This window comes from Lethenteron reissneri, chromosome 58 (genome assembly GCF_015708825.2).
Source record: "Lethenteron reissneri isolate LAM-NWPU_2019-01 chromosome 58, ASM1570882v1, whole genome shotgun sequence".
Taxonomy (NCBI): Eukaryota; Metazoa; Chordata; class Hyperoartia; order Petromyzontiformes; family Petromyzontidae; genus Lethenteron; species Lethenteron reissneri.
Genome location: NC_083836.1, coordinates 7,842,174 through 7,852,239, shown reverse-complemented (window position 1 = coordinate 7,852,239; position 10,066 = coordinate 7,842,174). Strand labels below are relative to the sequence as shown.

The 10,066-nt window shown below is 49.9% G+C and overlaps 1 protein-coding gene across 1 annotated transcript; it reads left to right on the top strand.

The window, feature by feature from the left end:
• The first annotated feature begins 5,769 nt into the window (after positions 1 to 5,769).
• Positions 5,770 to 9,688, top strand: LOC133357623 (P2Y purinoceptor 4-like). Its single transcript, XM_061575668.1, has 2 exons — positions 5,770 to 5,849; positions 7,484 to 9,688. The coding sequence occupies exon 2, from the start codon at positions 7,514 to 7,516 to the stop codon at positions 8,627 to 8,629; it is 1,116 nt and encodes a 371-aa protein (XP_061431652.1). The 5' UTR covers positions 5,770 to 5,849; positions 7,484 to 7,513; the 3' UTR covers positions 8,630 to 9,688.
• Positions 9,689 to 10,066: the final 378 nt, after the last annotated feature.

Below are 10,066 nucleotides of genomic sequence, written 5' to 3'. Positions count from 1 at the left end.
TCGCGCTGCTAATATTGTTATGAGAGGGCGATTAGAGACCGTATAGGCGGGCTGAAGTGACAATGCACGTTGTAAAAAGGAGACCCGGCTTGGGCAGAATGAGCACATCAGTGGCAGCCAATGGACGAGGGGACGTGCATGAGTGAGATGGACGTCCAGCGCGGAGACGGAGCGACGAAGTCCGCTCGCGAGCGGCTGATTGACGTCTGACCGCATTGCAGAGCCGTGGACGGCATAGCGACAGAATGGGGTGGACCTTCATCCAGCAGCGAGTTGATCAAAGCTGACGATGAGCTTGTTGATGATGACTATGAATAGAGAGTTGATCACATCGATGTGCACTGAAACGCGACGGATGAGCTTTTAAAATATGTCTGTGAAATGTGTCTGCGACACACGCGCTGACACGCGTGATAAAACGACGACGATGATGATGATGATCCCGGCCGGAGAAAACTTCACGCACGGTTATCATTGATGTGCGTTGAACTTTGTTCGCACCGTACGTAGCCAACCGTGCTAATCGGAGGTGCGAGAATTGACGTTGCAGCCCCCCCCCACCCACCCCGTCATCCTTCCCATCCCGTGGCTTGGGTCCACTGGGAGATGTCGGCCTCCGACCGCGACTCTCAACGTGAAGCGACGCACGACCGACAATGTGACGACCTCGGCAGTGGGTCAAGTGCTCGGGACGTGGACTTTGCTCGCGAGCAAGTTACAATAACGTCGTGGGTCTTCATTGCATAGAAAACATCTTAAAGTGACTATGTGACTAAGTGCAAACAAAAAATCCAAGAAAAGACAGCAAAATATTGCAGAAAAAGCACCGCACACCAACGCTGTGTGAAAAAATCCCAGTGGGATGCAAGTCAAACAACAACAACAACCACAAGACAACTTAGATTAAGGCCATCAGTCTTACTCCGTACTACAACAAACAAACATGACCAAACCAGCAAACTTTTCGAAATCACCGGCGATGTCTCATTGGCGACAGTGGCCCTCTCCTCTAAAGATGAGTGAAGAACGACTGACATTAATGATGAAGGGGTCTCTTTTGGGTGAGATCGCGTAAGTATAAATGCGTCGAAACCCTCCACCACCCGACGCAGCCAATTAGTAAGGGATTTGTTACGTAAACAAAACGTTGTCTTTCTGTGTACCTATGTGTGTGTCTCTCTCTGCGCGTGTCTCTGTGTGAGTCTCTCTCTGCTTGTGTGTCTGTCTGTGTGTCTCTGTGTGTGTCTCTCTGTTTGTGTGGCTGTATGTGTGTCTCTGTGTGTGTCTCTCTCTGTGTGTGTCTCTCTCTGTGTGTCTCTGTGTGTCTCTCTGCTTGTGTGTCTGTCTGTGTGTCTCTGTTGTGTCTCTTTCTCTCTGTGTCTCTGTGTGAGTCTCTCTCTGCTTGTGTGTCTGTCTGTGTGTCTCCGTGTCTGTGTTTTGTCTCTCTCTCAAATTTAGCAATCTTTGGAAGAACGTAATCAACCAGGTGGGGTGTTGACTGCTGTGTTGGCCGACTCTCTGTGTTGTATCGCATTATATTTCCAAGTTTACTATGTTTGTTCTCATTCATCTGTACCTGATGATGGTTGCTTGTGGTGCAATCGAAACGTCAAATTCTATTATTATTTTATTTGTTTCTACGTGACTTTACCGAAAGAACCCAAGAGTAATTCCGGCAGGCACGAAAGCTTCAAATTAAGTTTAAACAAAAACGTGCCAATTAGTTTACTACTTCAGCCCACCGGTGCGCGTTGGAGAGTAAATCCACAACATTTACAATGTGAGTAGTTCGACGTTTCGCTGGTAATTACATAAGGCATCATCGGGCGATTTTCCAGAAGAGATTGCCACGTTTTCTTTACGTGACAAATCCCTTTACTAATTAGCTGTGTCGGGTATTGGAGGGTTTTGACACATTGATACTGGTAGGAACCTCCTGGTTACACCAGCCCACAGGGAATTATTGTGTCCGTCGTGCAGGGAGGGGCTGGGTGGGGAGGGTCGGGGGGCTGGGTGGGGATGGTGGGGAGGGGCTGGGTGGGGAGGGTGGGGAGGGGCTGGGTGGGGAGGGTGGGGCTGGGTAGGGAGGGGCTGGTCACCCCGTGGTGCCCTTATAAAACTCAACGTTTAACCTACTCACACCGGCTTGTGCCCGCCCTCACAGTCGGCCATATTTGCGGAATACACCACGCCGCCGTTGACCCTGGCCATTGACCGAGCAACCCAACGTTCCTACCAGCTCCCTCCGCAGGAATGTGTTAGTTACGCGATCTCACCCCAAGAAAAAACCTTTATCACGAATAATATTGGTCGCGCAAGCGTGCGATGTGCTAAACTAGACACTGACATTGTCGCAACGCAATTGCGCAGGTGGCGTGTTTCCCAGACGAGCGGAGGGGGTCACACGTGTTCCTCGCAGCGAGAGGTGATGGGGTTGGGACTCTTAACTCGCTCGAGCCTTTGTGTGTAGGGCTTGAATGCTGCCCTAGGTGCTCTGTACGGGATTCCCTCGGTATTCCTAAGTTTCTTTCAATGCATTTGTTTTCTTAAGACGTACAATGTAGCTTCTTTTTTATCGGGTGTAAGGCCCACTGAGCTATACGGCTCTTTTCCATAAGGGGCCGTCCATAAATGACGTCACACGATTTTGGACGATTTTTGACCCCCCCCCCACTTCGTCACACGGCGTCACAAAAAGTCAGACCCCCCCCCTCCCTCAAATATGACGTCACAAAGCTCTGCTCCCCCACCCCTCAAAAAATAAAACATGCTTAAAATCGATTTAAACTATTGTCATTGTAGTGCGTATTTAATGTGGCGCTGCAACTCTGATGTTGTTGGAGAAAACATTTATTAAAAAGTCTATTTAATTAAGTAGAACGTTTTGATGTGACGTCACATTTCTTAACCCCCCCACCCCTCGTCACACATCGTCACAAATGTCTGACCCCCCCTAGGTGCGTGACGTCATTTATGGACGGCCCCTTAAATCGACCCGGCTTTCGCGTATGACAGCTCCACCAAGTGGCTCGTGTGGAAATGTCGAGCAGAAGCCAAATCCTCCAAACGCGTCGCGGATTCTAAATGCGGACGGCGGAAAACCGGCGGACCCGGAGAAAATTCCCCAGGGAGAGAGACACACAAGACAAAGATCCCCCGTATAGCCTTAACAGACTGTAGGGGCAAGTGCTGTTAGCGAACACCTATAAAGGCCGGGACGGCACACGAGGGGGTGGGTGGCCAACACTACGCCCGGCCGCCTTTGTCTCCCTAGCAGCGATGTTTAAACATCGCACTAGGTACTCATTTGAGGCTGAGGCGACCTAGGGGAGGCCCAGGACCGGTTCAGATAATCGTCACTGATTTTGCCCGTGAGCGGGAATCGAACTCTGGTTGCTGGGTTCGTAGCGCAGCGTAGCGCGAACCGCTACACTACCGCTCCTGACACACACACAACCTCCTACGTGCCAGGCGAGGTAGTTGACATCTCGCCACGGGATGTTGTTTTTAATTCGCACAGGAACACGATTCAAAAGCCGAATGGCTCACAGGGCTATACCTCTTCTTGGTTCTTTCGGTAAAGTCACGTAGAAGGGAAATAATAAAGTAATAGAATAAAACATAATAAAATCATTCTCACGACGTTTCGGCCACAACGCAAGTAGCCATCCTCAGGTGAAGAATGAAACACCACCAAGCTTTCATTCTTCACCTGAGGACGGCTGCTTGCGTTGTGGCCGAAACGTCGTGAGAATTATTCTATTGTTTTATTTTTATTATTTTATTATTTCCCTTCTACGTGACTTTACCGAACGAACCAAGAAGTTGAATCCCTGCAGTCACGAAAGCTTTAAAAAGGGCTATACCTAATCAATTAAACTGAATGAACTGAACGACGCTGTGCAGATCGTGGGTTGATAATATGACCATACTTCACCACGCTGGTCAACGCGAGGAGTCGGGGACTCGGGGTGCATTCGACGTGGGAGCTTCGCAATAAATGTCGCCCTACTGCCCTCTGCTGCACGCCACGTGGGATGTACTGCAGTTTCATTCTCGCCGTGCGCATGGAACCAGGCAGGGGTGAGCAACCTGCAGGTCCGGTGCCGCGTGCGTCTCGTTCAGGACTGCCGCGTGACCGTTATTTAATTGAGAACCGCCGTATCGTATTCACCACAAAGCGTTGCGAAGCTTGAAATATTGAGGGTTTTTTTTTAACGAATTCGAAAGAAAGTATTTTCTTGGTATTTGAGTTGTCGATCCCTGCGCAAGGGGGCCGTCCATAAATGACGTCACGCACCTAGGGGGGAGGGGGGGTCAGACATTTTAGACGATGTGTGACGAGGGGGGGGGGTGTTTGAGAAATGTGACGTCACATCAAAATGCGCAACTTTAAATAAATATAGACAACACGTTCTACTTAATTAAATATACTTTTTAATAAATGTTTTCTCCTACATCAGAGTGCAGCGCCACATAAAATACGCACTACAATGACAATAGTTTAAAGCGATTTGAAGCATAGTAATAGGTGTTACCCTTTCAACTGGTACAAAAACTGACACCTTTATACAAGGCATCATGTTTGCAATAACCACAACACAAGCAGTCAAAATGCAAACAAAAAGAAACAACTATGATGATGATAATGTATGCACTGTCCTTGAAGTTGATTGGTCCACACCCGAGACAGCTTTTATTTTTTGTACCAGTTGAAAGGGTAAAAACCTATTACTATATTTTGCCACTGGTAAAGGAGGTCTCATAGTCGATTTGAAGCATGTTTAAAAAATTGGGGGGGGGGGGGCAGAGTTTTGTGACGTCATATTTGAGAGGGGGGGGTCTGACTTTTTGTGACGCCGTGTGACGAAGTGGGGGGGGGGGGGCGGGTCAAAAATCGTCCAAAATCGCGTGACGTCATTTATGGACGGCCCCCATTGTAATTGTATTCATATTTGCAGGGGCTAAATGCCAATGTCGAGTTTTGCTCACCACGAGAGGGCTTCGGCAGGGAGACTTCGTGCGGTTTCGTTCTTACTCCTCCGTCTAAGGAGCTCACGCTACAGTGGGTTGCAGTGCACGGTCCGTTGTTCGGGTTGTATGGCCAAAGTGGCAAATCGGTACTTTTAATTCCAATTACTGCTTCGAACGAAAGATAACTTTCAACCAGCAATTGAACATGTCTAATTGGAGCTGTTGAACCTTGACGGGCAAGTCAATGTTAGTCAAACTCCACGATCCTCTATCACATGCGTACAATTACAATCACCATCGGCCATGATCTATCCACTTCTGGACGAAGGTCCTCCATCTCCACGCCGTCGCTGCCTCGCTCGCTGGCGCGATGCAACGACCCACCGAGACCCTGCAGACGAAGCGGCGACGACATTGCTCTACACAGTGCATGTACAGCCCTTTGCCAATCCACTGCTGGATGAAGCCCTCCCCCAACGCTTCGTGTGTATCGTGGGGGAGGAGGGAAGGTAATTTTGACCATACTTCCCCGCGCTAGTCAGTGCGAGAATTCGCGAAGAGAGCGTTCGGTGGCATGCCCGTGCCGGTGCAGACATCGCCGCAGATGCCAAGATCCAGGCTCGGGAATCCAACTCAGTCGTCGGCTTTTGCAGAGGGCGTCGCCGGCTGAAATCCGCTGACTCCACGAGGGAACGGAAACTTCCGTGCGCTCGTGAGCCACACCCACCCCAACTGGTGCCACGAGTGCGACAAGACCCCCCCCCCTCCCCGGGCAGCCCGCAAACTTATCGCAGAACCACAACGGGTGCTGCTGATAAGAGGCACCCCAAGTCACCAAGCGGTGAACCTCCAGAGGCAAGGTGAGAACGAGTGAAGTAAGTAACAACAACAACAGCAACACAGAAATCAACAACGCCGGCAGCGTTATCGAAGCCGTAGAGTTGTCACCGCTGCTTTCTCGATGTCTTTTTTGGGGGTTTTGTTGACGGATTGAGTGCCTCGTGTTGTTCGGCACGATGTCCGATGTTTCGCTCCACGTCCCTGGGGAGGTCCATCTGGAATTACAGCAAACATGCTGAATGATTTCGATTTAAAGCTTTCGTGAATGCAGGGATTCATCTTCTTGGTTCTTTCGGTAAAGTCACGTATAAGGGAAATAATAAAATAATAAAAATAAAACATAATAAAATAATTCTCACGACGTTTCGGCCACAACTCAAGCAGCCGTCCTCAGGTGGAGAACAGGTCTGTCGAGAAGACAGTCTGAATGACACACCCCAGGCTTGGAGCGACTATTTAAGCTGGACAGACCTGTTCTTCACCTGAGGACGGCTGCTTGCGTTGTGGCCGAAACGTCGTGAGAATTATTTTATTATTTTTTTATTTATTATTTTATTACTTCCCTTCTACGTGACTTTACCGAAATAACCAAGAAGATGCTGAATGATATTCTAGTTGAATGATATTCTAGCATGTATCCATGGGACTTTTCTTACAGTATCAAATTGATGGGGGAAAATATAAGAATAGGCTTTACACTTTGTGACAATGCAACAGGTTGTCTCTGGCGTAGGCAAATCAGTTTCAAAGACAATGCGTCTGTTATTAGTATTATTATCAGAGTGTAATTGTTTGCATGTTTTGGTCACAAGTACGTGTGGTTAATGCAGATTTGAGGCATTGCAAAAGGTATCCGGTGTCTGAACATCTTTAACACCCGTTTTGTTGCCAGAGAGGGTATAATACAAAATATTCTTATTGTGTTTATACAATTCAGCACGGCACCTGGGGAAAGGAAGGGGTGGGGGGGGCTGCTGAAAGCTCAGGCCCCCTCAATATACACGGGGGGGTGAGCGCGAGAGAAGAATATAAAATAGACAAAAGCAGATCGTCCCGTCGCCCATTCTGTTTCGCGTTTCGCACGTGTTCAAAGTTTGAAATTGGCTGTGTCGTGCCCTCCACCCCGACCAACTCCCCCCTGAAGCTTTGTATGATCCCCTTTAAACAAGGTCTCGATACGGGTCTCGCTACGGGGTTGAGTGTTGCCGTGGGGGCTCGTGCCAGCCAAGCCACGCGACTGATGCAGCGCACGTGTGTGTGTGTGTGACCCGAGTTGGTCATGATGCTGGCACCTGGTCTGGAGGGATTGGAAGGCATGGGCCAGATCAGCTTAATAACAACGGTAGGAGGCTGCTATATTGTTGTGCAGCCCATGGGCTTGTAATTACCAACACGCTGTTCGGGCATCGGCGCATCCACACAACATCATGGATGCATGGAGACTAGGCTCTAAAGAAAGCTGTCTCGGGTGTGGACCAATCAACTTCAATGACAGTGCATATCATTATCATCATCAGAGTTGTTTCTTTTTGTTTGCATTTTGACTTCTTGTGTTGAGGTTATTGCAAACATGATGCCTTGTATAAAGGTGTCAGATTTTGTACCAGTTAAAAGGGTAAAAACCTATTACTACTGAAGACATAGTTGCCATCATCCTGCATCTCCGCAGGTGTGCGTGTGCGCGTGCCCCCACCCCCACATGATGGACACGTTCACGGAACCGGACGAGCTTTCGACAAGCTTCACCTCTCCGGCCCCGTGGAACACGTCCGCGAACTGGAGCAGCGCCTCGCCGCGGCTGTCGCCTGGCCAATACCGCTGCACTTTCCAGGAGGACTTCAAGTACGTGCTGCTGCCCCTGTCCTACTGGCTGTGCTTCGCCCTGGGAGCTCCCCTCAACGGCGCCACCCTCTGGATCTTCCTGAGACAGAAGCGCAGGTGGAACTTCTACTACCACTGCATGTTCCACCTCATCGTGTCGGACACGCTGTACACGCTGTCGCTGCCGCTGCTGGGCGTCTACTATGCCCTCGGCAACCACTGGCCCTTCGGCGGCGCGCTCTGCTCCACGGCGCGCTTCACGTTCTACTTCAACATGTACACGAGCATCATGTTCCTGGCGTGCATCAGCGCGCACCGCTACCTCAAGGTGCGCTGGAGCGGCTGCCCCACGGTGGGTCGCGTCGCCGGCCACCTGCTGAGCGCGCGCGCCGCTCCCTGGGTCTGCGCCACCGTCTGGGTGGCGGTGCTCGCTCAGACGGCGCCAATCTTCTCGTTCACCACCACCAAGGCCCCCTCGGCGTCGGCCAACAAGATCGTGTGCCCGGACACCACCACCAAGGAGCGCTTCCAGAGCTTCCTCGTCTACAGTTACGTGACGTCCGTCACGCTGTTCGCGCTGCCGCTCTGCTCCATCCTCGCGTCCTACTGCATGATCGTCCGCAAGCTGCGCACCGGCGGCGGCGCGGGCCTCAACGAGCGCTCGCGGGCCTTCAGGATGAGGACGACGAGGCTCATCTTCACGGTGATGCTCGTCTTCTCGATCTCCTTCGTGCCCTTCCACGTGACGCGCACGCTCTACTATGCGATGAGGGGCGTCGGCGACGCATCGTGTGGCCTCCTGAACGCCGTGAACACCGCCTACAAGGTGACGCGTCCCTTGGCGTCGGCCAACTGCTGCCTCGACCCGCTGCTCTTCGTGTTCTCCAGCAAGAAGATCCGCGCGGAGTTCCTGCAATCCGTGCGGTTCTCAAAGAGCGCCGCGCCAACGACCGGCGCCGAAGGGGTCATGGAGCGGGAGAGCGCGCTCGTGTAGACGACTGAGGCCCGTGGGCTTGTGACAGCGGGCAGGTCGGTCAGGAATACCGCACGCGTCACCGATCTCACGATCTCTCACCATCTCTACGTGCGGCAGCTGAAGGTGCAGCAGCAGCAGTAGTAGCAGCAGCGGGCCTGCGATTAAGTCGCTGCTGAGTTAATAATTTCAGTCGTGTGCTTGTACGATCGGATTTGCTTGTGTAACTGGCGGAATGTGCGTAATAATCGTGAGAGATTGTAAAGTTGCAATAGTTGGGAGATTCGTGGTCAGGGAGTATTTTGTAAGTGCGCATAATAATGTGAATGATTTAAAAATGTGTTTATAGTTACTGTATTTGGCGACTCAGCGATTAATGCGGAAGAATGTGGTTGTCTTGATTTATTCTCGTTTTAATTTCATCCATAAACCCAGTAAACTAGGAACGATCGGGGAAACTTGGGCCAACGTTGGCTCGAACCGCATATCAACTTTGGCCCCACGTTGGCATGTTGAAGCGGGCTTCATTTTATAAGCAAGTGGTTTTTGTTTTCTATAAATGTATTTTACATACAGGGACTCCTCTACTAAAGAACGAGTTAGGTCCCAGAGGTATGTTCGTAAGTCCAAATTTACTCCTGTCGATTCCAAACATATTGTACGACGTGTACACTAAACACGGGGATTGATTTTAAACGTTGTATAATCTCCTGTGGATGTAGATGCCACTGGTTATTCACGTTCCGCAGATGTAGATGCCACTGGTTCTTCACGTTCTGCAGATGTAGATGCCACTGGTTCTTCACGTTCCGCAGATGTAGATGCCACTGGTTCTTCACGTTCTGTAGATGTAGATGCCATTGGTTCTTCATGTTCTGTAGATGTAGATACCACTGGTTCTTCATGTTCTGCACATGTAGATGCTACTGATTATTCATGTTCTGTAGATGCCACTGGTTGTTCACGTTCTGTAGATGTTGATGCCACTGGTTCTTCACATTCTGTAGATGTAGATGCCACTGGTTCTTCATGTTCTATAGATGTAGATGCCACTTGTTGTTCACGTTCTGTAGATATAGATGCCACTGGTTCTTCATGTTCTGTAGATATAGATGCCACTGGTTCTTCATGTTCTGTAGATGTAGATGCCACTGGTTATTCATGTTCTGTAGATATAGATGCCACTGGTTCTTCATGTTATGCAGATGTAGATGCCACTGGTTCTTCATGTCCTGTAGATGTAGATACCACTGGTTCTTCACGTTCTGTAGATGTAGATGCCATTGGTTCTTCACGTTCTGTAGATGTAGATGCCATTGGTTCTTCATGTTCTGTAGATGTAGATACCACTGGTTCTTCATGTTCTGCACATGTAGATGCTACTGATTATTCATGTTCTGTAGATGCCACTGGTTGTTCACGTTCTGCAGATGTAGATGCCACTGGTTCTTCATGTTC